The sequence below is a fragment of the Trachurus japonicus genome, chromosome 10 (assembly GCF_045865225.1).
Source record: "Trachurus japonicus isolate A0001 chromosome 10, Traja_1.0".
Lineage (NCBI taxonomy): Eukaryota > Metazoa > Chordata > Actinopteri > Carangiformes > Carangidae > Trachurus > Trachurus japonicus.
Genome location: NC_140916.1, coordinates 6,861,168 through 6,887,225, shown reverse-complemented (window position 1 = coordinate 6,887,225; position 26,058 = coordinate 6,861,168). Strand labels below are relative to the sequence as shown.

General features: G+C 40.5%; 4 protein-coding genes across 5 annotated transcripts in view; 3 read left to right on the top strand and 1 right to left on the bottom strand.

Moving 5' to 3' along the window:
• Positions 1–7,552: 7,552 nt before the first annotated feature.
• LOC146979320 (alcohol dehydrogenase class-3-like) lies at positions 7,553–15,210 on the bottom strand. Its single transcript, XM_085789054.1, has 10 exons — positions 15,195–15,210; positions 15,069–15,119; positions 14,669–14,770; positions 13,871–14,021; positions 13,683–13,770; positions 13,376–13,595; positions 11,457–11,717; positions 11,226–11,358; positions 8,941–9,079; positions 7,553–7,894 (listed from the first exon to the last, which is right to left on the bottom strand). Exons 2-10 carry the CDS (start codon positions 15,084–15,086, stop codon positions 7,870–7,872), a joined length of 1,137 nt encoding a protein of 378 aa, XP_085645180.1. The 5' UTR covers positions 15,087–15,119; positions 15,195–15,210; the 3' UTR covers positions 7,553–7,869.
• Positions 15,211–15,365: 155 nt separating this feature from the next.
• Positions 15,366–17,936, top strand: gar1 (GAR1 homolog, ribonucleoprotein). 2 transcript variants are annotated; one of them, XM_085789052.1, is made up of 8 exons: positions 15,366–15,414; positions 15,698–15,747; positions 15,778–15,894; positions 16,273–16,427; positions 16,545–16,604; positions 16,694–16,820; positions 17,185–17,307; positions 17,422–17,936. In XM_085789052.1, exons 2-8 carry the CDS (start codon positions 15,714–15,716, stop codon positions 17,430–17,432), a joined length of 627 nt encoding a protein of 208 aa, XP_085645178.1. In that variant the 5' UTR covers positions 15,366–15,414; positions 15,698–15,713; the 3' UTR covers positions 17,433–17,936. The 2 variants fall into 2 exon arrangements, with proteins under 2 accessions (XP_085645178.1, XP_085645177.1); XM_085789051.1 differs by lacking the exon at positions 15,366–15,414 and having other exon boundaries at positions 15,700–15,894.
• Positions 17,937–19,021: 1,085 nt separating this feature from the next.
• Positions 19,022–23,159, top strand: LOC146979318 (alcohol dehydrogenase class-3). The gene is made up of 9 exons (XM_085789049.1): positions 19,022–19,070; positions 19,614–19,715; positions 20,083–20,224; positions 20,326–20,413; positions 20,673–20,892; positions 21,527–21,787; positions 22,012–22,147; positions 22,693–22,831; positions 22,946–23,159. Exons 1-9 carry the CDS (start codon positions 19,053–19,055, stop codon positions 22,968–22,970), a joined length of 1,131 nt encoding a protein of 376 aa, XP_085645175.1. The 5' UTR covers positions 19,022–19,052; the 3' UTR covers positions 22,971–23,159.
• A 1,169-nt stretch (positions 23,160–24,328) lies between these two features.
• The window catches only part of LOC146979317 (eukaryotic translation initiation factor 4E-1A-like), a 13,578-nt gene continuing 11,848 nt past the window's right edge, over positions 24,329–26,058 (top strand). The window contains exon 1 of the mRNA XM_085789050.1: positions 24,329–24,445. Coding sequence (XP_085645176.1) covers positions 24,347–24,445 — 99 coding nt within the window. The 5' untranslated portion in view covers positions 24,329–24,346. The remainder of the gene's footprint in view (positions 24,446–26,058) is intronic.

Sequence of the window (26,058 nt, the reverse complement as noted above, 5' to 3'; positions counted from 1 at the left end):
AAAGTTTTTTCTCTTATTTATATGTCATTTATTTCCTGGTCTCAACTGATAAATGTTATCTCATGTGAGCTGTCAACATCCAGTCAGATTTCTATGCTTCCCTAATATGTTTTCTATAAGTTGTATGGTATTTAAATAGCAAAACACCACATGAAAAATAACCACATACATGAATGGGGTTAACTTCTATTCTATTCTCAAACTAATATGTTTTAATTAGCGGCTGTTGTTATTATCCCCAACCCCTTTGAAAGGCAATGCCGAAGCAGCGTAGAATAAATCGCTCTCTATTATTCAGTATCTTTCACCCTACACATAAATACATAAATATAAATACACCATTACTCACTCGTATCTTTGCCTGCCAATGTATAATTGAAAACCGTGGGATGCTTGAGAATGAGTAATGGGCCCAGTCACCTGTAATGCATCATTTCAGGTTTCTTTTCACCACAATTACCAGCCCAAAGAAAAGTGTTTCAACTGTGTTCAGTCAGAAGTGTATTTTTTGGGATTGGCCCAATCCTTTTGTGGTCTGGCGGTGGGCCAAGGAACAGTGATTTGGGAGCCTCATCTTTGGACAACAGTGAGTTGTCGGGAGGAGAGGGAGAAAAACAGAATGATGCGCTTTACCGTGGCGGTATAACAAGGTAACCGTGACTCACCACACATTCATCTTGATTCTTTTCGTCGTCCCATGACAGCCTTGAGACCCATCTGAGGCAACAGGGGGAAGATGTAACAAATGTATTGCAACGTCTCAAAGAGTCACCAGAGCCAGACTCTGCTTCAGGGCCAAACAGAACAAGTGCAAAAACATTTTCTTTCCTCAGAGTTGCAGGGATATGTCTTCTATTATTTCACGTTATACGAAACATTTTGGAGGTTAGCATTTCAGCCATTCAATTGTCACTCTAATTCAAAGCTATTTAAGATGAGTGAAGCAAAAAAAGAAAAAAAGACTCAAGATTTTACATGTTCCAGGCCTGTTGTTCTTGTTCTTGCTCTTGTTCTTGATAGTTTCACGTTCTCTATGCCAGGGGTTCTCAACTAGTCTCACACTGGGACCCACATTTTCCCATGGTCATTAAGTCGCGACCCACTTTTATAGAATTCAAACCAAGAATTTTTTTTTAAAGCCTTTAAAAACTAATTTTGCTCTTTATTGAGCAAAGTGCATTTCAGGGCACATGAATGAAACTGAGGAGGACCATGACAACTGCATGTACGGAAGTGAATAAAAAAATATCAAACTGCACAAAATGGAGACCAACAAAATGATATATTTGACTTCTAATGCATCTCTGCATTCAGAGCATATTCACAAAAGTGAATAAATATCAAATTGCACAAAATAAAGACCCACAAAACGAGGTATTTTCACTGCATTCAGGCCACATTAATAAGAAACTGATATCTTTGCATTCAGAGCAAAAGGAGCAAATGCATGTCTCGTGTGCCTTTCAAAATAAGTTATTTTTCAAAATAAAAGACATGTCCAACATCAGATGTGCATTAAATAGTATTTACTTTTTTGACCAGCTGTCCGCGACCCATCCAGAACGGGTTCGCGACCCACTTTTGGGTCCCGACCCACCAGTTGAGAACCTCTGCTCTATGCCACTTCAGTCACTTCTTGTCTTCATTAAATCCCATTGTCATTATTGTAACTCTCTTTCAAGGACATACAGAATTCTGTTAATCGCCTCTTATACAAGACATAGATTATTTATTACTATTAATATGTTTTAATAAGCTCATATTTACAAGGGTACACATGAGGTCAGCAGAAAAGGATCTTCTTATCTGTTGATAATTGCTTCTTAATCTGCCACGGATGATGATCCCTCTGTATTTTTTTGGCAGTGAAACTAAGATTTATTTAAAATTAATTTACATACATAGTAATATCTGTTTTGTTTGTTTTCTCTAATTATGTGGTGTATTTTAATTGTTCATTTATTTAATCTAATTTCATCAAGTTATATTTTTCATCAGTTGATTTTATTGTTGTGTGTGTCTAATGCTTCTGTATAAGCACTTTGTAAATATGATCATACAAAAAGTGTTATACAACTGTATTCACTAATATAACATGAAGGTAGTTTTTATAGAGCTCAGATGAGTTCGTAACAATACGATTAAAAATAGCAGAAGACAGCACACATGCACATTCTTCTTGTCTGGTGTATATAGACCATTGTACATTGTTCCATATAGGAACAGAACCAGCAATTTCATACCAATTATATTCTTACAATCACACAAAAAAATACCTTGACAAACATTCCCAGGAATTACCAGAGCCCCATGTGCCTGTGGAAGACAAGGGGGCTGCAAACTGAGCAGGTTTGGGAGGTAGCTAAATCTCCCAGTACTTTCCTCATGCTTGTGAACTTCTTCTCAGGGATTAGGGGGTAAACACACTGGGTCTGAGAGAAATATCTCCCCCATACCTCCAGCCCATAACCACATGAAATGACTCTGTTGACTCAATGTTGGCACGCTGAAGAAAGCATTGTGGCAGACGGGGATAGGGCTGGGTCCAAGTCTGGCCTGGATGAGTTCTGTCAAGCCCTACAAGGTCAAACGATCTAAGATACGATAATCAATCTTTACGTGTACTGACAATAATGATCAAAGACCAGCAGGGGTATTAACACATATAGACACTGAGAAATATGATTAATACCTGCTAATCATGGTGCGCTATTTATCTGCAATTTACAACATATTCAAACAAACTAAAGTAAAAACCACACCAACTATCTCAGTGTGTGACTCCTTCCTTCCCACACATTTTAGTCGTACTCTGTGTGACCAATGAGGGAGAGGCCAAACAAAGGAGTGCCATGATAGCACCTTAGAGCTAATCTCTCAATTACTACTTTACTGCTGCTGTCAGACAAAACACAACAAAAGCTTAGAGCTGTCACGCATGCAGCTCTTTGTATGTGTGTACGTGTGTGTGTTTGTGTGTCTCTTTGGTAATGGCCATGTGTGGTCTGTCTAATCCCGCTCTTTGTTGTCTATTTCTGTTGCAACTTAACTATAAAACACTGACACAATGGCCCTAGTTTGCTGGCGCAGCGCAGGTGGCGCAAGGTAGCGCAGCTGGTCTAATGCAAGTTTCGACCAGCGCAGCCTAGCGCAAAGTCAGATTGGAAGATTGGCAGATCGCGCTGCGCTGAGATAGGCGTGGCCGCGCAGCAGGGGGAGGCGTCACAGATTCAGCTTGGTGCAGTGGAAGTTTTGTCCGAAAATGTCCCGCCGAGGTTGCGCTGAAAGCTCGCCACCTCCAACCAGGTCTAATCTCAGCGCAGCGCGAAGCGCAGCAGGTGCAGTGGAAGTTTGGCTGACTGACCTGCAGTGCACACACGTCACCAAGACCTCACAGGCAGATCTCCACAGTTCCAGACACATTTCAATGCAATAAATATCCACAATAACCACTATTTAATGCAACTAACGGAATCAACACGTGAATTTATATCTATATAGATTGTCCCGTCACATCTGACGTCAGATCAAAGCAGAGATCAAAGGCTGTGGCACGCGCAATGGAAACTCCACCTGAATTAACACAGCAGGGACGAACTGGCACTGAAAAGCAGCTGTGGATGTCCCAAAAGCAGGACTGAGGGTGGATGACTGCATGTCGCTGCCGTGTTGAGATACCACACGTTGTGATGATCCCCTTTATTTATTTATTTATTTATTTACTTATTAATTCAGTAGCGCGTGCGACCGCATCACGCAGCCGTAATGAAAAACAAAACACAAATCTTCATCTCTCTTAGTCCACCACAACAGCCTCGGTATCAGATAGTCAGTATATAGCCTACTACAGTATACTCAGCATCTCTATCACAGAAAAAAAAGAGAAAAAAAGAGACGGACAGAGAGAGAGAGAGAGAGAGAGAGGGAGGGAGAGAGAGAGCGCGAGTCCTTTACGCTGATTTAATCCACATGGTCTGTGTTTATGTTGTGATTAGTGTACACCTGTCATCTTGCTTACATAGGGTTTGAATAAATGTGAGTTTCTTTATTAGTGTATTAGTTGTTTCTTAGATTGCGTAGGGGTTCTCAGTGTATCAGATCAAACCTGGTTAAGTATATTAGTAAACTCATTATTGGTCACTCTGAGCTCGGACCTCCGGACCAAAACAGCTGTTTCCTCCTGGGAGAGGTTCGGCCTCTGGCGTCGCTGTTTCCTCCGTCCATGTCCAAGTATAAAATGACAAACTTGCAGCGCGCATCACCCGCCGCGCAGTTAAAGGTGAGGAGAGGAGCTCCTTTGATTGGTGAAGATCTGACTCGGCTGTGTCAAACCCACTCCACGCCTTTCTCTCCTCCTCCTGTCTCCCTCCCGCCCTCTCTCCTCCCTCTTCACCGTTTGCGCCGGTGGGAGGGACGAGGGGAGGGGTTGCGCTAGTCTAAGTCTGACTGCGCGGCCCAGCAAACTTGCGAAATGGACCTGGGCCACACCCCGTTGGCGTGGCGAAGCTGCGCTGATGCTAGACTTCACCTGGTCGACGAAACTAGGGCCCAATATGATCGACAGCGTACAAAACACTTGGACTTGCATGGGTCAATGAGAAGGGGATGATACAGTCATTATCATCGTTAGGGGTCTGGTATCACAATAAAACTCTTTAGAGTGGAAGCATGGACTTTTTATACTGTATATATGACAGATTCTACCAAAACGTCTTACGGTATATTTAAAGACATTTTTAAGTAATGCATATCATATTTCTGTGTGCTTTTTAAATGTTTAATTCATGTAATGCAAACTTGAGGTGCAAAAACATTTTTAAAAATTGTGTATTTTATATTGAAACAACTAATCTGGACATTGTAATACAAATAAATTGAAATTTACAAATATCAGCATCCACGTATTTCAGGTTTGATTCTATAAGGCCACCTAAAAATGTGACTTTTTCCCCCCCTATAAATCCTAATAATATCACTAAGATGAAACCAAAATTAAACAAACAATACTCTAATGTGGGAGATTTGTTGCTACACTGTACACTAATGCGGCGGGAAACTAAAGCTGGCCCTCCAACACATCAAGCACTGCAGCCTACTGTGCTGTCCTCTGCTGAAGCTGAGTATATTCCACTGACACAGAAGCTAAAGCTAACCGTGTCAAAGAAAGACCAGGGATGTCACAGGCAATGCCTGACATTAGCCGTATAATGGCCAGGATTTGCGGATAAAACAGGGGCCTCACATTGGCAGTCTTTAGTGACTTAAGTGGGCCATTCTTCCATAGCCATTGGGGCTATACAGTATATCCATCCCTCTATCTCTCTCTGCCTAACTGACTATGTCTCTTTCAGATGTGCAGCTCCTCTGGCTTATTTCTCAGAGATGTTGATACAGGAGTTTTTTTTGTCTTTGATTAATGTGGTTTTCATGTCTCCTGTTAATGATGTGTGCACCAGACATATGGCAGACATTTAGACCAACAGGTGTACAAACAGTTAATGTGACAGCGCAGTCATGTCATCTCACACATATACAGAATATAAAACCCTGCAATGGGCATGCATTTAAAATAGCCAACATCTTATACATGGTTATGTAACAAGCCTTATTTTTCCACAGCAGCTTGTGTTGACTTGTTATAGCGGGAAAAGCACATTGAAGAGACTCAGTGAATCATGAGAGTGTGACAGAAATGCACCAAGACACTGAAACAGAAGCAGACAAATGGAGTCCATGATTCACTTTACATAACATATACTGTATTTATATAACATAATTTGTTATTGGCTCAATGAAGGTGTAGCTAACACAAATTGGTGTTGCATGAAATTACTTTATTACTATAACATGGTTGTTTTCACTGAGGAAAACAGCCAGGATGTTAAAGTCAGCATGACTAAAATCACATAAAGTATTCAAATAACTAATATAAAACCATACAAATAGGGAGACTCCATAGTATGAATATATAGTATGTACCAGATCAGAATCGAAAACATTTCCCATTTACAATGGCAGTAAATAGTAATGTCTATTTTCAGGTTTGTGCTGTTTTTGAATATAAAAATACAGTCTTTAACAGTATTTAAATGAGAGTTACCCACCCACTGTTTGTATGATCTCATCATATTCAGCATGCCATCATCTGTCTGTCATGTGGGAATATAGTTTAATAAATAAGGGGAAATCTCTTGATCCCAATCTAAATATTGTGAAAGGCAAGGCTGCACTTTTTGACATTTTTTTTTCCAGACATGCTCTTATTTTTGTGATGGCATTTACCTCATCTGGCATTTCTATTGTTTGTCAATTATCTTCATGAGGTCTCATGTTTGAAAGAGTTGTCTCAGTGAAGTGATGACAGCAATAGGTTGGGAAAAAAAAGGAAAAATAACGTAGACAATGTGTGAATATAATGTGAATATGGTTTGCAAATGTGTGTATACGTTAGTGTCTCTATCACTGCTGCTCAACTCAATGACATTTTATGCCAAAGTTTGCTATCCAGAAGCTCTCTGACTGCAGAAAAGCTGCACAATGTGAATGAATGTGACACATGTGACAAAAATGTGTTCAATGCTGCGGCTGTAATTCAGATATCACTTCCTGCCTGTATCAGTTGCACAATTCTGTGACAATTCCAGAGGTTGTCGAGTTCAAAGACAAAGAGAAAAAAAAAAAACAGTAGGAGACTTATGGTCATCACCTTGGATAGATTTCCCATAGATGAGGCAGACATTCAGACACATGTCCCCAAGAAAGCCATATAAATCTGTGAGCATGTCCAACATTTATAGTCGAGCGTGCCCAGTCACATAACCACCTGTCAAAACTTGTCTTCCTTTTGCTTTTGATCTTCTTCCGTTATTGCTACTGCTTCTTTCTCTGCAGTATTCTGCTTTTGATTTCACCAAAACCTTCATAACTTTGAGATTCTTTGCAAGGAGGTGGTATAAGAAGTATAATCTATCTGAGATTGCTAGCAAAGCACACAGACAGAGGAGACCAACATTAGAGGAGTATTAATTTATCTTCCATTTTAAGTAAAGATGGAAAAGCAAGGGCACCTGCCAGAAGGTTCCTCATTTGATCTGAATGGAACTTCAATAAAACAAATTCCTTCGACAGCTATTTCAGTTCTTCTTCACCGAGAGGAACTTAAAACAACCTTCACCAAACAACCCTTTGTCTTCTGCCCTGACAGCCCACAACTGTTATTTTAGCCCCTCTCTCTGACTGCCTTTTAAATCAATATATAATATTACCAAGGACGAAATTTGGTAAGCCTGACCACATGAAGCGGGCCGATGACAGATTCAGCCATTTGGTTCCTGTGTCTGTCACCCCCATCTTCTATACAAACGTATTTAATTCCAACTATCACTTCACATTGATATCAAGTGCGGAAACACTGTGGCAGCCAAGTGGGACAGATGTGGAGATTTGTCTTGCTGTTGCTGCAGATTCTGCACATGCATTACATTTGGTATCAAGTTACGAAAATGCACTAAATGCTCTAAATGTGGTGATTGTGTGTTCATTAAGTCAGTGATTATGAGAAACGAACAACATTTTATTTCAATTTCAATAAAAATACATAATTCTCCCTAGAAAAGCAAGGTCTTTATAAAGTTAGAGGATATGGACGGTCACAAACATGGAGGCTTTTACATGAGATAAGACTGCCATCTAGTGGCAAAAGTGCTCATTTGCAGCAAAGTCAAGCATAGAAAAATACTAATCATCTATATATTTTGAGAAAAATAACATATTCATTTCCCAGAGTTGTATAAAATATTGCTATTACATGATTGTTAAGCTTCGGTCTTGTAAGGTTCTCACTTCAGGTCCAGCCTCCTCCTGAGAGTCTCACATGGTGATGAGAGAACGGATACTGCGGGAAAAAAAAGAGCTGAAATTATTAAATTACCACACCCAAAAATATAACACAATTACTAGTTTGACAGAAAGGTGATTTATTTACCATTTGGTAAACTTTTTTTTTTTTTAAGACAATATTCCTAGCATTCAGTTTAAGCCACTCTATCTGTGAATACTTTCTGGTTTTATGTTTATGAGTTAAAGGAAAAGTGGAAAGAGTTCATTGCTACATTTAAATACATTACAGTGTTTCTTGAGATGTTATGGTTGAGTAATTAATCAAAACATAATGTGCACATCAGCCAAAATTGTAATAGTTAGTTAGTTAGTTGCAGCAATAATAGAAATAAACTTTAATTAATTTAATGCAGAATAATATAGACATGCAGGTTAGGTTAATTGGTGACTCTGAATTGCCCATAGGTGTGAATGAGAGTGTGAATGGTTGTCTGTCTATATATGTTAGCCCTGCGATAGACTGGCGACCTGTCCAGGATGTACCACGCCTCTCGCCCAAAGTCAGCTGAGATAGGCTCCAGCTCACCCGTGACCCTAGTGCAGGATAAGCGGTATAGAAAATGATGATGATAATATATACTGTGCATTTAACGTTATTTATGCTTTTCCCCTTCTTGACCAACATATTTAACAGCCACTTTAGAGACGCAAATGCAGGCCTGAGATGACACGGGGGCCCAGGACCTGTGCCTGTTAGGCCTGAATAGTGATCCATACTGTACATGTAAATGCCCATTATATGAAGATAGATAGAAACAGTTTCAGGAAAAGAAGAACTAAAGATATGCCAGGGTAGGCAAAGGATAGGCAAACATATGCAAAAATGGCCACGTCAGCAACAAGAAAAACAAGTGATGGGTAAATAGGTTTAGGAAAATGATGTGTTTAATCTGTACTCATGATCAAACCATAACCAGTGTTTTTTTAAATCAACTTTGGGAGGAGCGGTTTCTTATACAAACAGGACTGGAGTCCCAAGAGTGTGACTCCCAATAGTGTGAGTGAGTAAGTGTAAAAACACACAAATGAATCAGTTCTTACCCTTTCCCACTTTTCAAAAGGTCAAAGGCCACATTGATCTGCTCCAGCGTGAGTGTGCCCGTAATAAACTCATCCAGCTTCAGCTTGCCTTCCATGTAGCCATCCACCAGTTTAGGCACATCCTCCACACTCTTCCACCCTTTAGGAGGATAATAAAACCTCATGAACCACGGGACATTGGTGAGTCATCTTTTGCTATAATTTCCCTTTTGTTCCCGTAAGTGATTATTGCCCTTGGATACATGAGCGGTGAGAGATATTTTTAATTCTGTTATTCATCTTATCATTTAATCTTCAGATGCTGTTGCCCTGGTGGATCATTTTTTTTCTTTCTTGGCAAAGCATATTCCAGATGTGGGAAGACTTGATTCTTTTAATGGGGTAGTTCAACATTTTGGCAAATTGGCCCATTGCCATAATCCCTACTGCTATGACTATTGGGATTCCCTATAGTCATAGCAGTATAGGTTCGTTACCTTTATTTGGTGTAAGCTATTTTTAGAACGGCCGAGCCAAGCGGTGAGCTGCTCAGAGCTACGCTATGGAGGCTCATGGGATTTCTTGGTTTCTCTCATCAAACTCATCAAATACCCAATCCAACAACTCTGGTGGACAAGTTGTGACCTGCACATTCACCACGCTATGAGATAATAACGGAACGTTAGGAGACGGAGTTGTTTTCCAGGTAAATGCAGAGACTGCTTGCTGAAAAACTGCCTCTGAAGGCAACGCGCATCAGCAGTTTTGCATGAATTTACCTCTAAAACAACTCTGTCTCGTAACGTTCCGTTATTATCTCATAGCGTGGTGAATGTGCAGGTCACAACTTGTCCACGACAGCGTTTTGGAGTAGTTGGATTGTGTATTTGATGAGTTTGATGAGAGAAACCAAGAAATCCAATGAGCCTCCGTAGCGTAGCTCTGAGCAGTTCACCGCTCTGCTCCGCTGTTCTAAAAATACCTTGCACCGACAATTAAAGGTAAGGGACCTACTGTACTGCTATGACTATAGGGATTATGGCAATGGCAAATGTTGAACTATCCCTTTAACATAAAATGAACATGACACTGTACATCAGGGGTCGGCAACAGGAGGCCCGCGGGCCGAATATGGCCTGCCTGTTGCAGACACGAAGGTGTGTGCTTCGTGTGTGCCTCATGCATGGGGGGCCGTTCAGATGGAGACGCGCTTCAGGTGCGCTCCCAACTCAAAAGCTGTAGCGGCGCGCATTTGATGCAACGCAGTTGTTTTTCCGTGCATGTCCACGGCACACAGCTGCACGCGGTTGCACGGACCTGCTTCTCCCCCGGTGTCGTGTCCCGGTGCCTTCGGCCCGTGTCTCTCCTAAAGTTTCCCACTGAGCTCTGCCTCGTTTGAAAGGTGAATGAAGCACATGAAAGACGTCGCCTCTGAGATGTAGAATGTGTGTTAGGGCTATAGAAGAGAAACACACACGTCAGGACCAGTGACTTGTATCATGAGAACAGACCTGATGTTCAGCCTCCTTTCATATTTAAACTGAAAATCACAGGGCATGTCTCAGGATACAAGCCAGCAGTGTAAAGCTCCAGCATGATATGTAAATGATGATATGATGGGCTATGTCAAAATTTTTAATTTTATATCATACAAAACAAAACACCAAAGATGTGTATAAATAAAAAATGATGTGCACAAGAGAAATAAAAATATAAAATATAAACAACCAAATTATTAAGCAAAAAGGTGAATTTAACTTCAATCTAGGCCTTTTGAATGTCCGGCCCTCGGGGTGTCTGTTGAGAAAAATTCTGGCCCTTCGACAAATATAGTTGCCTACCCCTGCTGTACATGCACATTACATATGTGTTATCTTATGTTTTGTGATGTATTCATGACCAAAGGCCTCTTGCTTCATTTCAGATGTAACTTCTGTCTGCATTACTTCATGGTCTAACTAACTTGAAGCGTCTTGACTCAGTGGTAATTTCATGATGGGAGACCTTCATCAAAAGTACTTAAGACACAAGCTGACAACAATCTAGACAATCATTAACTGTTGCCTCTAATCCATGTTGATTTATCATTGATCGAACAAAAAGGATAAAACCTTCATTCACTGTTAAACACAGTAACACTGTGATCTAAAAACATCACCTTAGGTTGTAAAAAAACGTGTAGCAGTTTAACAGAATGTTTTATTATCTTTGCGCTTCGTTTGAACTTCTCTATCGTGCCAACCGTCATATATTGTTGGTAAAGTCTTATGTGAAGTAACAGGACCAGCAGCTTGTTTGAAGCTCACCTCCAAAATAAGTCCCTTTCAAGGTGCGTCCCATGAGGAGCTTCTCAACCTTGACATTCATCGATTCCGTCTCTGTCCAGCCAACAATCACACAGGTGCCCCAGGCGTCCCGCGTAGACTCGAATGCAGCAGTCTAGAACGATTAATACTGATTTTAAAATGCATTCACACATTACGTAACACACACATACCAGTGGAACCACATTATGATGGAAACGGTCTCACACCCACCATGATAACTGGATTCCCCACACACTCCAGGGCGTAGTCCACCCCGCCGTTTGTCTTCTCTACGATGACGTTCTGGATATCTTGAGTGTAATCTCTAGGGTTGACACACTCAGTCGCTCCAAGCAACTTAGCTTTTGCAAACTTTTCTGGGTTGACGTCCACGCCGATGATTCTTTTGGCCTCGGCGATCTGGCAGCCCATGACAGCGGCCAGTCCGACAGCTCCGAGCCCAAACACGACGCATGAGGAATCTTTTTCAACCTGAACGCACAAGGGGTGGGAGTCAACTCAGTCAGCTGTTAAAGCAACATCTGATGTAGACCTGATACTGTTTTGACTATCAAACATATGAATCACATAAATGTTAATTTTGTTGTTTTCAATCTGACTTTTATTGGCCCGTTTTATTTTTTTGTAAGCCTGATTTTAATAAACTTCATTGGTTTTTATTCTTTGACTTTAAAAGCCTGGTTTAAAAAGTGATGCTTATATGAAACACTTTTATCTGGCGGTTCGAATCCTGCTCTCTGTTGTAGGGTCCTTGGGCAAGGCACCTTACCCACCTTGACCCTTGTGAATGCGTATGAATGTCCGGTGGTGGTCGGAAGAGCCGCTCGGTGCACATTGGCAGCCACACTTCCGTCAGTCTGCCCCAGGGCAACTGTGGCTACGGACGTAGCTCACCACCACTAGTGTGAATGTGGTATGAATGAATAATGGTTTCTGTGAAGCACTTTGGGTATCGAGTATCAATAAAAAAGCGCTATATAAATGTAAACCATTATTATTATTATTATTATCCAATATGATGGCCTATTCTATACCTCATATAATTACTAAGTGTAGGTCTATTTCAGTGCTCAAATGTAGACTTAAAAATGTTCTACTAAGTGACTGTATGTTAATACTGGAGTGATTTGAGTAGTCTCGTTAATTAATATTATTGTTAGCATTGTGATTTTTATTATGGTTGTAGTTTTTAAAGTTTTTTTTGTAATTTAATTCTTGTATATTTTACTTTGCTCAATACATACAAGCTGTACATCTACATGTATTCATGCCCACTCACACTTGTGCAATATTTCTGAACAAGCAACTTGTGCATATATAGTTTTTTTCTTTCTATTTAAATAATTTTGTACATAACAGTACTTTGTTTACATATATATGTGCATAGTAATTGTCTTTATATTTGATCCCTGACTTTGTTTACTTATTGTATACTTCTCTGCTGTTGCAAGTGAGCAATAAAAAAAGTCTTATGGCTTAAATTGAATTTCACTTTACACCTTTACACTCACCATTCTTAAATGTTCTGTTAGCTATAGAGTATTTTGAAAGAACAGATGCAAAAATGCACCATCATGATTTTTGCATTGTTAACACTATCACTGTGTTTTGAGATAAGGTTTTGTCCTGTCATCACATCTGAGAAGTCCTGACCTTGTTCACTATTCAAATTCATTCAAATATTCATGTGCTCATTTCTACAGACCTTTAGTCTTTTCCTGAAACTCCCCACTTTTGATTTTCTATTCATTATTTTAATACAGTAAATTAGCTATGAAAACAGGGGGTGTGGCATATGGATGCTCTGTGTTCTTTTTAACCCATTGATTTGATTTCACTTGACTTCACATGACATTCCTGCTATGTAGACATCTAGTGGTGAACATAAATAAATACCATCCTGCATATAGTGCACCGTTCACATCAATGGCCTGTAAGTTAGCAATGTTAGGATGTTTTTTTTTCCAGACAGTAAATCTACTTCGCTCAGTTGCTTATGAAATGGACATGTTAGCAAATAAATAATCTTTCTTGTATCTGCAGCTCTTCTTCTAAGGACAAACAGGATTCTGCACAGAACAACCACTGGTCCACATCAGAGATGGTGAAGCAGATCTGTATGCATTTACCTTGGCTGCATTAACAGCTGCTCCATAACCCGTGGAGACACCACAACCCAGAAGAAACACTTTGTCCAGTGGTGCGTCCCTTCTTATCTTTGCAAGTGCGGTGTCAGGAACCACGGTGTACTGGGAGAAGGAACCAACTCCTAGGAACTGATATACTTGCTGTTCTCTGCAGGAAATACGGCTTGTGCCATCAGCCAAAACACCCACTTGTGTATTTGCCCTAAAAGCCACAATAAAAAAGGAACATCATCATGAGAACAACAGAGCAAGGATACGTGTCTTTGTAAAAATGTGGTTGTGAAATCACCAGTTCTTCCTGCAATGATTGGTTTTAGGGCTCCGACATTGTTCACAATTCCCACACTGAGGCAAGAAGAGAGGAATAACTTTATCCCCTAAACACAAAAAGAGCAGACTCAGTGAGAGCTCAGTGCATGAAAAGAGAAATTAATCCAGCTACTTGTTGGTATGTTCAGTGTGAGCTGTGTGATTTACCTGGTGCGAAGTTTGTGACTTCAGGACCAACACTCTCCACCTCTCCTGCTCCTTCGTGGCCGAGGACCAATGGGAACGGTCTGAGCTTCATCCCTTTCCCAGCATCATACAGGTACTCCTGGTCTGTGTGGCACACACCTGTGGCAACAATCTGGACAGGGTGCGGTGTTCATGTGACACCTTAGGGATCAAATGGTGTGAAACGTGCCTCTTGACAGGAAAACATCATGAGACAGAGGAAGTCAAGTGCTTCCTGTTTCTACTTGACGGTGTAATTAAAGTATCAAAAAACATCCGTGCCAAGAACTTTGGGCAGGTGCTGAGCCAAAGACGTGCAAGAATTAAAAAGAAAATAGAAAGGCTCACACACACAAACATGTCTGACGAAGAGCAGTTGTCGCTCAAAACGTTACACTTCTCCTGTGAATAAATGGACTGCATTTTGGAGCCCTGCGGTGTGCGAGCCTTTCTATTTTCTTTTTAATAGGTGCAAATTAAAGTAAAAACTAGAAATTATGCCCATGAGTAATCCAATTCTTACTATTGATATTTGATAAACTTCTCACTGAGATAATTCATCATTGTACTGCAGTTACTATTAATACTTCATTCTGACATCATAACACTATCAATCAGCACATCTAATAATTTTCTAATAATGTTGCCACAGAGGACTCTGCTTTGCAACTTTCACTTCACTTGCACTTCATAACCAAAGTCCTAAATAATAATAATAACAATAAATATGCGAAAAATATTTCTTATGTTGCAGCCAAAAAATTGGGATGAGCAGCTGACCTTGATGCGGACTTCATGAGTCTTTGGTGGGGCGACCTCTACATCTTCAATGGACAGAGGCTTTCCAGGTTCCCAGGCGACAGCTGCCTTACACTTGATGACCTGAGGAAGAGGTGAAAGCTCACGTTTCTTTCTTTCTTCTTTCTTTCTTTCTTTCTTTTTTTTTTTTAAATCACGCGTTGCTGTAACCTGTTCATGGCTGGGTGTGGTCGCAATGCATGTAGCCTATCGATCTTGTAAGAAAAAAGGGTAGGATCTAACAGTAAACAGTGAACAGATCCCAGACAGTAACAGTAACATTCAGTTTACCATATATTATAGGCTAAGGTTATGCTTCATAAACCAAAAGTGCACACAGTGTATCTTACATCATGTCTTTTTTTGGGTCTTTTTTTCTTACCTGGCCGGTTGTTGACATTGTTGAATCCTGTCTGCTTTATGTAGCTATTCCCTGCATGAGAACAAAAATATTTACATCTGACAAAGAGAAACTGTGACATTATTAATGCAATCTGCGGAGTCATACCGTCAGCTGGCAGCTCGGATGATGTGAGTCAATCTGTTTGTAATGTACTGCATGGCTCCTTTAAATAGAGACGCGCTGACCGACGGCGGAGGGAGGGAGGGGGAGTACATTTACGACACTTTGCGACACTGGTGGTGATGCTTTACGGTAGCCTCTCACACGTGTTGTCATCGCATGGGAGTCCTTCGGTGTATTTAGCCGTTTCTAGCCGATCAAATCCCGTGAGTGTTTGCATTTTAACTGTGTTTACAACATTTTACGCTTCTCTGTGCTTATATTTGGATAGCTGTGTATTACGTGTTGGTTCGTGTGAGGAAATGCGGGAGAAACTTTACTGTTTTGTTCGACTTGTTTGAGTTAGCGAGTTAGCATGTTAGCAAGAAGTTGTGTTAGCGCTGCTTATCCACAGTGTTGGGGAGTCCACGCTGGATTTAACCAGCTACTTGTTATCGTGTTTTTCTGTTTTTCTTTTTGTTTTAATGTTTTCTTTTGTGTGACCAAACAGAGCTCGAGGAGAAAATGTCTTACAGAGGAGGAGGCGGGCGAGGTGGTGGTGGAGGAAGAGGTGGAGGTTTTAACAGAGGTGGTGGAGGTTTCAACCGAGGTGGTGGAGGCAGAGGTGGCGGAGGATTTGGACGAGGCGGTGGCAGAGGTGGATTCAATAGACAGCAGGACTACGGCCCTCCAGACTACGTAGTCGGTGAGTTATCAAGTCACATACAAACAGTACAAGTTGCACACTAAATTCCCAATCACGTGGATGGATACAAGATAAACGACCCACATGTTTGCACCGCATGATGTTGAAGTCAGCAGCATCAACATCATCAGTTGGGGATTTTAGGCTCAAATTCCACTGTCATCACTGATTAAACAACACATGTTGTGAGTTACCTCCGTCAGCATGGTCAGTGGTGTTACAGACTCATGGAAATAATGTGGTTAGATGCTCAATTTCAACATTTATAGATTTGGCAAGGACAGGAGACTGAAAGGAGACTGAAATCAGACTGTGGTCACTATGGCTTCTTCCTGTCTTGGTTGTGTAACTGTCTTGCATTGTTTGTCCACTCTGCAGCGGTGGGAGAGTTCATGCACCCGTGTGAAGATGATATTGTGTGCAAGTGCACAACGGAGGAAAACAAAGTTCCCTACTTCAACGCCCCAGTTTACTTGGAAAACAAGGAGCAGATTGGGAAGGTGGATGAGATATTCGGCCAGCTGCGGGACTTTGTATCCTTTTGGTTGCTGTTTTTTCAGTCTTTGGATCCCTGAATAAAATTAAATAAAGGTGAACTCTTTAGATATTAAACATAACATCCCTGTTCATTCCTTAACCTGTTCTTGCAGTATTTTTCAGTCAAACTCTCCGACAATATGAAGGCATCTTCGTTTAAGAAGCTGCAGAAGGTATTAAATATCATTTAAAAGTAGTTACTTCACAGCATCACAATGACTGCGTGACGTACATGAAAAGTAATGTGCAACCTCTCTTTTAGTTTTATATAGATCCAATGAAGCTCCTCCCGCTGCAGAGATTCCTCCCAAGGCCGCCAGGAGAGAAGGGGCCGCCAAGAGGAGGCCGAGGTGGGGGTAGAGGTGGAGGAAGAGGAGGTGGACGTGGAGGTGAGACACCAAAACAATACTCCTTTGAATCAAGTCTGACTCCTGTTCTGCATGTGATTATGTGTAACTGCAATCATATGACCAGGCACTCCCTGTAGTGACAAGTTGGCTTTCAGTGAAGTATTTATACTTGGCATAAATAAAGACAAAACAAACACACATTCAGATATTTTCCCTGCTTAGGCTTTCAGTCAAGTATTTATACTTAGCATAAATAAAGACAAAACAAACACACATCCAGATGTTTTCCCTGCCTAGGCTCTTCTTCTTTTCAGCTGCTATGTATTTAGAATGAAAATGAACAAGTATTTTCTGTATTTCTCTAAAGAGTGCTTTGATCAATTCAATTTTGCTTTTGTTTCAGGTGGATTTCGAGGCGGCAGGGGCGGAGGTGGCCGCGGTGGAGGATTTGGTGGTGGAGGATTTGGAAGAGGAGGTGGAGGAGGCTTCAGGGGTAGAGGAGGTGGTGGCGGACGTGGATTCAGAGGTTGGCCCTTGTTCTATGCTCAAAAGTTTTGCGTGTGTGTAAAAAGATGCTTGTATTGTCATATAGTTTGTTAGTAATGCATGGATTTATAATTTCCCTTTTGTTTACTTGTAGGTGGGAGATGATCTGATGGTGATGATGTGGTGTGATAGCCTCATCCCTGTCTACACCTTCTCCAGCATAAAGGCCACGTACCACGCCAGTGCCTGGCTGGTTGGACTCAGGGGATGGACATTGCCTCTATTTGTAGAACTTGAGTTTATGTTTTCATTTTTGTTTTATTTTTGTACCAGTTTTAAAGGTGTGCTAATCCTCGTGGTTTTTATTTAAAAGGTGTAACATAGCGGGACCTTTTCAGCCTGTTATGATTACAGGATTCCTTCATTAACAGGCATGTCATTTCCCTGAACTGATCGTATTTCAATGTTCGATCATGACAGATGTTTGTGCTTATGATGAAGATTTCAGGAGAGACATTCACAAACTTCCATGGATTACTTTTGTCAGATATGGGGACATGTGTAGGAAATCAGACTTTATTGTTAGTGAAAAACATAATGATTTGTAAAATCTTAAGCCAAATGTTGCTACATCTTTGTTAAAGGCCTTGATTAAAAGGTGCTTTGTAACTGTGTGTCTGTTTCTTCGTGCCCAGAATGTATAACAGTCCATTTCAACGAGTGCTCCAATCCGGTTTCAATGGTATGGTTAAAGCCTCTCTCTGCTCAAAAATGTGTTTTGCTCATTGTTTCTCCACTCGGATGTTTGACCTTCACAGTGCAGAATAATGTATGAGCAGAGACTGACAGAAGAGGCTGTTTTCACATCTATCTGCTCACCTTCAATCTGAGCTTGGAAGTAGAAAATATATTTTGGATATACAAAGTTTGGAAGTCAATTCTTATCCAACATTCAAGGTTGGTGGTGAAAACTTCCAATGCACATACAGTATGTATATGCGGATGAATTTCAGTGTGATATCCCATGTGCAGTAGTTAAACCTTTGCAAAGAAAAACACATTTGCATATTGTTACATAGATTCTGGATATTTAATAAGAGCAGAGAGATAGGTTTGGCCTTAATACATTTTAAAAGGGGGATCAAATCAAACCTTTGTAAAATGTAAGGTATTAAATAAGGGTCATTTTATATTGGCACATTAATGTCTACATATCTTAAAGAGAATTATTTCTCATTTGTAAATGAAACTACCGAGCGGTATGTGCAAGTTGACAATCAATGACTTGTCTCTATTTTCAGAATTTGTGCAAATCAAATATATTATTAGTTGATTAATCAAGCTTTATACAGTCAGTAACAACATGAAAATCCTGCTTATGTAACAACAGTCAGTGAGTCCTTTATGTACATTTACCTGATTGTACTTCATTTGGTTACATTTTACACTCAAATTAACCATCTTAATACCTGTTCCAAGATAAATATAAATCCTAATCCTCTCATACAATGTATTCACATACATTCACTGTGTTAAACTAGTATTTTCCAATGTCAATAATTTAACACTTACATTTATATCTCATTCTTTCCTCGTTATGTGTACAGCTGTTGCTGTTTATGGTTTGGCCTTGACAGAAAATGTTTGATTCAGTACTTTCCGTAGCCGACGTGTTTGCGTCATGGTTACGCTGCGCCTTCTGCTCTCTGATTGGTCCGGACGTTGACTCCTTTACGGCCGCGCGCCGCCCCGGTCTCTCGTGCTGAAGGAAAGAACCGAAAGAACATGGAGACAGCTGGTAAAGTAAGTGCAATCACCCCCAAACATCCGAAAGAAGCACCTTACATGCATTTTCACTTAGTACGTGTGCCGTTAACGTGTCTGCTACCTCATTGGCAGCGTCATTTTAAAAGTTTTATTTCCGTAACGTGCGTGCATTCACGTGCACTGAATGAACAAGTACAAACACTTGTCAATGACTTAACGGTAATCCGGGGGCGGCTGGTTGGCTGCAGCTGGTCTGTGCAAGCTGCAACTTCCCTTGTCCCAACAAGTATGTGAAAAACAAAACCAAGTTATCGAAGCTATTTTAAAGCCTATGAAACTACTTTTAGAGAACAGTGAATTGCAGCTTTCTTCCGCTTTTGATGCCATTAAATAATAACGTTGACCGTTACTTGTGCACAATATGCGCAGTGAAGTATTGAAACTCTTGCATAAGCCTTCATAGAGTTCAAAGGCTAACTACACTGTGCAGCCAGCTCGGCCCATCACAGCAATGAGAAGCTTCAGTCCACCAGTAGCTGCAGTTAATACATTTCATTGCATGCTGTGCTTTGTCCTCAGGTGATCAAGTGCAAGGCAGCTGTTGCCTGGGAACCTGGGAAGCCCCTTTCCATCGAGGAGGTGGAGGTAGCACCACCCAACGCCCATGAAGTCCGCATCAAGGTAAACCAGAAACATTGCCTCAAACTTTTTTTTCCATCCATGCTAGAAAAAGCCCAACATGAATCCAGCTGATGGGGGATTTAAAAGGCGAGTGAAGAGGCTCTTCAAAGACTATCTCCAGCTGTTTTTGATTTCTCTCAGGGTCATGAGTCATTTGGAGGAGAAGCTAATAAAAATCTCCCCCCTCAGGAAGCATCACACAGTCTTTGTTTTCCACTATACAAACAAACACAATGTGGACGACTACTTTCACATTATGCTTTGAAGTTACGATGATGATCAAGCCTAACTTTTCTTGTTTTTTTTTCATCACGATCGATGAGCTGTATCTGACATAAACTTTTAACTCTAACACTTTCCCTCTCAGATCTGTGCCACTGGGGTGTGTCATACAGATGCCTATACCCTGAGTGGCAGTGACCCCGAAGGTCTTTTCCCTGTCATCCTGGGCCATGAGGGTGCAGGGACAGTCGAGAGTGTCGGTGAGGGTGTCACCAAGTTCAAGCCAGGTACGGAGCTGCCAGTGAAAATACAGGAACTTGTTTTTACTGCATTATGAAGGATTAACACTGGTATGATTTTAAATCATTTGCTATTCTCTTTGACAAAGGTGATACCGTCATTCCTTTGTATGTACCACAGTGTGGTGAATGCAAATTCTGCAAAAATCCCAAGACCAACCTTTGCCAGAAAATAAGGTAATGTTTTGGGAAAATGTTTTTTTTTCTGCAGATACATAAGACTGACAATTTAAAAATGTTATTTCTCTGTGGCAGAACTTCAGCCTCAGTAGTTGATCTTATAGCCTCAGGTACCTCACTCCAGGACAACCAAATGAAAGCACAGTCACGATCAGTTTGAACTTGTGTCTGCCCTGCATTGACGCATGCAGAAATAGTATTTCATCATCGTACACAGAAGACGAAACCATCTTCTCCCTGTGCCTCCACCCTGCAGAGTAACCCAGGGCCAGGGCCTGCTCCCTGACAAGACCTCACGCTTCACTTGCAAGGGAAAGCAAGTGTTTCACTTCATGGGCACCAGCACCTTCTCGGAGTACACCGTGGTGGCTGACATCTCGCTGGCCAAGGTGAACCCCAGTGCTCCAATGGATAAAGTGTGCCTTCTTGGATGTGGCATCTCCACAGGATATGGTGCTGCACTCAACACTGCCAAGGTGGGTGACAAAGGCTGTCGGCAGCCTCCGAACAAAAACAAAAAAACATTGATGTTTCGGTTATAGTTTAAAAAGCTCTTTATGCAAAATGTGTTTGTTGCAAAGTTTAGCCTCAAGAGACAAATGAAAGAGATTCAAACTTTGTCATTGTTGCCAGGTTGCACTCTGAAATAGGTCAGCTATAATAATCATGCAGAGCTGATGTGACTTGTTGCCAGGGGCTCGGATTCCAGTACGGAAACAGACAACAAGGCATTAACGAGTTACAAAACAACATTTTATGGTATCACTACGTATCTGTACAGAAATAATGACATGGGGCCTAATGTGTGCTTCCAAGTTTTTGTCACCTTTTAACTCCCGAACTAAAAACAGAAAGTAAATGTGGTCAGGCTATCCCAGCCAAAACACAATGCCATACATAGGTTTTAATAATAATTTTGTAATGGTTGAATTCTGTCATTGATTTTTTTCTTTATATGTCTCAAAGGAATTTTAAATCGAAAGCAACTGGACTTGGTTATTTGTCTAGGAAGGTCCAGTTGCTTTCGATTTAAAAGTCCTTTGAGATAGTATTACCACCTGGACAAATGAGAATATGCACAGGCTTTTCTTTATGTGCCTCTTTCTTTAGGTTGAGTCTGGCTCGACATGTGCTATTTTTGGCCTTGGAGCTGTTGGCTTGGCTGTTATCATGGGTTGCAAGGTCGCCGGGGCAACCAGGATCATCGGCGTGGACATCAATCCTGCAAAGTTTGAGAAAGCCAAGGAGTTTGGAGCCACTGAGTTTGTGAACCCCAAAGACCACAGCAAGCCCATCCAGGAGGTTCTGGTGGAGATGACTGACGGGGGCGTGGACTATTCCTTCGAGTGCATCGGAAATGTGCAAATCATGGTGAGACATACTGTGTTCATTTGTGTGCCGCACATCTTTATGATCATAAACACAGAAATAAGCAATATGCAAATTTTAATTCATCTTAATTTGTCCTTGTGTCCTTAAAAGAGGCAGTACAATGTGGTCAGTGTAGTCGACAGGTGGCACACGCAGCATGTGAAACACTATTCATACGTTGGCTGTGCATAGAAACCAGAAAAATGACCAGTTTATTATTTCAGAGAGCTGCTTTGGAGGCGTGCCACAAAGGATGGGGTGAGAGTGTCATCATCGGCGTAGCTGGAGCTGGACAGGAGATCTCTACCAGACCTTTCCAGCTGGTGACAGGCCGAGTGTGGAGGGGAACGGCCTTCGGAGGTGGGTGACTTTTGTGAGAGAATTTCTTGTCATAATAAAGGGCTTAATGTGGTCTGGCAGCAGCTCCAAATTTCTGTAAGTTCAAACCCTTATGCTTATTAGCATGTGAGCCAGGCAGCAGTTCTACCCTCAAATATAATCAATGGACTTTTTATGGCATCTGCTTCTTTTTTTTATCATGTCTAGCTTAGACTGGAGCTTAAACTGTTCTTGTAATGATATGACACAAAGATAGCAGATTGCTTTCTAATGAAAAACATGTAGATGTAGTGGTATTAATAGCCTCAATCAATCAGTTGAAGGCAAATGTATTTACACCTTTTTAGGTGCAGGTATATAAAGAGCACAAAGCAATCACTGTAGGTTCTTATTATTTGTGGCCATATTACTTACTGCTTGAGCTTGAAGCTAATTATTAATTTAGTTTTCTGGGGTATAAATGCCTTCCTCTAGGCTTCCTGGTGTTGCTTAAGTGTTTTTCACTGTTTAGTTTTGGCTAAATAAAAAATGCAGTTGTTCCAACTAGTTTTCATATTCACCCCCAGGCTGGAAGAGTGTGGAGAGTGTTCCTAAACTGGTGGACGACTATATGAGCAAGAAGCTGAAGGTGGATGAGTTTGTTACCCACACCCTTCCCTTTGAGAAAATCAATGAGGGATTTGACCTCATGCACGCCGGAAAGAGGTGAGAGGAATGGATAATTGACCTACATGAACATAGCCATTGTTATTGTATATAGCACATATACTTTCTGTTCTTTATTTTTTAACTCAACATATTTTATTTTTCTCACTGCAGCATCCGCGCAGTGCTGACCCTCTGAAGTGCCTCCAGCATCGACATCCTTCACGTCCAGCCTTTCAACAATCTCCTTCCACAGCTGCAGCACTTAATACATTTCACTGCACTTGTTTAATTACATAACTTGAAGTATTAGAGCATGACCTTTATTAACAATAGAACAGTTGTTCAAAACAAAAGCAAAGTGTCATTAAAACCCTTTGGAAATGTGCCGTGTCTGCTTTTCCTTTTTTGTTCCTTTACATAATTTTTATATGAAGGCATTTGGCTGAATAGAGTTTATAGCTTGAAAACATAAATTAATCCTATTACTTGAACATACACAGTTTAGCAAGGAAATATATGGCAGACACACCATGAGACACACGGATACAAAATATATAAATTTAAAACAATGTAATTAATAATTGTTTGGCATATTTCTATAAGAATAATAATTATTCTAGTTAAAATGTCTGGAATAGATTGCGACTTGATGATTCATTGAATTGTGTGAGGTCCTCAGAGGCTTTCAGGGAAACTGCACACCACATGATAAGATCACAAGGTTTATACTGTTCAACAGATGACACTATCAGAAATACTTCCTCCTGCACTCAGAGCTGTTAGCAAGGAGCTCTACTGAGCCCGCATACCACAGAATATCTTCATTTGTTTTTTTTATAGGTGCAGTGTTTTCAGATATCTTTCAACAGCTTGGGTTTAACACTTCCTTCTCATTGCAATGCAATGATAATCTAGACTGCCATCTGTTAATATTTCTCTATGCTGCTTGCACTCGCTTTAATATGTTCAGATAGTGTTTGTGGACTCAGTGAAAAGCTGGTATGCAAAATATTTGCAGGTTGTCACATTTTAGCTCCTTATTTTTGTGCTCATTATGGGTTAAATTTCAAAAAGCATCTCAAGATAGCTGTTTGAGTAGATTTATCTCGTCAGCTTTTAATTCAGGAGGGGTGGGAGGTAACCTGGCTCACAAGGTCCCTCTGCCACAGTGACACACCGACTTGACCACATTATCCTGACAAACTTATCAGTTTTATTTTTCTATGAAAACTGTTTACAAAAGGTAAGGATTAAAAAAAAGTGCTGTTTTATATTTATTTATTTATTCTTAGCACTGACTCAAATAATCTGGAATCTGTCATTACAGGTGGCAGGCATAGTATGAGGATCAAGTTAAGTTAGGGGCCACTGTGCTCCTTGTAAAAAAAAAAGTTAGTCTGGTCTGGAGCCCTGAACTGACGAAATTTTAATGCACTTATATTTAAGTTAGCTGAATATGATTTTGCAGGACTTTTACTTGCATGATATTTACGCATGATGCATTTTCCCGTCGTTTGATGTTTTGATAACAGCGTTGCCAGAGACGCGTTGCCCATCGTCATCATACTGCGCATGCGCCACGCGGAGCACCAGATGGCCCAATCAGCTATTGATTTTAACACACGCCAGAAAACTGAGAGTGATTTCCAGAAGATGGCGACCGCTCTGGTGGTGAGTGCACTGATGCACACTCGTAGCTACATCACTACAACTTGCCGTTTATCCAACGTTTAAAACAACGCACACAAAACACAAACTATCGACAGTTTTGACAGAGTAACAGTCGGACACCCCCGGTGTTTCTGTAAACTTCCTGTTTTTAACGTTATCATTAGCTCTGACCGGTAGTAGAAGTCGCTAGCCGAACATTACTAGTTTAGCATTGTAGATGAACGTTAGTCGCCTTTTTTTTTGAATCATTTCAAATATTAAACGGTTCACTGGGGCTTGAGCTCAAGTGTGACCAACGGTAACGTCGGTCTGTCAACCGTCGGTCACGCTTCTACTGATAGGCAGACGTGGGGGTTTGAGAGAGATAACAACAGTGCAATGTGGAAACACTGAGCATTTGATGAATGAGACGTCTTCATGGCGTATTAATGTTATTCTACCTACCTACCTGTATGGTTGTTATGGACGTAGTTCGTGCAGGGTTTGTTGTTGGATTGTGTCAGACTCAGATTACTTTAACATTGTCCACTAAACTTAGATAAAATGGAAAATTATCTTTGGCACTGGCAGGGGTTTAAAAAAAAAACATACATTCATCACACAAACGGGAGACAAACACATTGCATTACGTGAATAAAATCAGTGTATCATGTTATAGTCATCATTAAAAAAAAGAAAAAGGTGATCTAAAATGAGCAGAAAGTGCTATGAGCAGAGCAAGTTGTGTGTGCTGGGTGGTGGATCTCACATGACCTGTTTGGGCAAGCCCCTTTTATTGAGAAAAGCCACTGTTGATGGAATAAAATAGGCTACGTCTTATAGCTGTTCTTTTTGGCCATTGTGTCCATTTAACATTAAGTGAGTGAAAGCTGCAGCCTGCAAGCCACAAGGCAATTTGAGATAAGGTAACATAATCTAAAGATATCACTGTGTTTCCTTCTATCAGCAGCTCATAAAAATGCTCACGGACAGGCGCTGAAAAATAGAATACAGTAGAATAAAGATTATTAAACAGGGTAAATATGCAAATTAATTTGAATTAAGAGAAAACTAACGATATAAAGAACATAAATTAAAATAAAACAGTTATAATACATTTTTGATGCATGTGAAGCTATAAAATAAGGTACAATTCAAAAATAATTTTACACTATTCATATGGACTCAAGAAGAAGTAGGCTAAATGAGTGGGATGTAGGCTAATTGTGGAAATATTATGCAATAATTTCTGAATGTGTAAAGAAATGTGTGAATGTGTTTTGACATGGAGGTGCATTGATATGTCAATGTGTGATAGTGATAGAAACCCTAAATTTACATACACGCTCAAGTAAATGTTAACTAAGTTGTGGGTAAGAGTTCAAGTGTGAAAAAACCTGCTAAAACATTCACTCTCTGAATATAATGGGCTTTCGTTATGAGTGAGAATTTTAGTCTCAGTTTACAAATAGTCATACAAAACACTGCTACACTCTGCAAATGTGTGTTTGATGTGTGGTAAAAACTGCAAACTTTGTCTCAACTACTCTTACTCCTAAAATAAGATTTCAATTTACAATGCACTCTCATACCCATCCTGTGCACAAAGTACCACAGCTAAGGAACAAATACTA

What these genes read in the sequence shown, in the direction of transcription:
- LOC146979320 (XM_085789054.1), bottom strand. An exon ending in CTCATGAAGTCCGCATCAAG is followed by an intron (nt 14,022 to 14,668) that starts GTCAGCTGCTCA and finishes CACCCTGTCCAG; the next exon opens with ATTGTTGCCACAGGTGTGTG. An exon ending in CTTTTGAAAAGTGGGAAAGG is followed by an intron (nt 7,895 to 8,940) that starts GTAAGAACTGAT and finishes TTTTTCCCGCAG; the next exon opens with TATCCGTTCTCTCATCACCA.
- gar1 (XM_085789051.1), top strand. Translation starts at nt 15,714, where the DNA reads ATGTCTTACAGAGGAGGAGGCGGGCGAGGTGGTGGTGGAGGAAGAGGT. An exon ending in CGTTTAAGAAGCTGCAGAAG is followed by an intron (nt 16,605 to 16,693) that starts GTATTAAATATC and finishes CCTCTCTTTTAG; the next exon opens with TTTTATATAGATCCAATGAA. An exon ending in AAGAGGAGGTGGACGTGGAG is followed by an intron (nt 16,821 to 17,184) that starts GTGAGACACCAA and finishes CTTTTGTTTCAG; the next exon opens with GTGGATTTCGAGGCGGCAGG.
- LOC146979318 (XM_085789049.1), top strand. An exon ending in TGTCACCAAGTTCAAGCCAG is followed by an intron (nt 20,225 to 20,325) that starts GTACGGAGCTGC and finishes TCTTTGACAAAG; the next exon opens with GTGATACCGTCATTCCTTTG. An exon ending in AACCTTTGCCAGAAAATAAG is followed by an intron (nt 20,414 to 20,672) that starts GTAATGTTTTGG and finishes TCCACCCTGCAG; the next exon opens with AGTAACCCAGGGCCAGGGCC.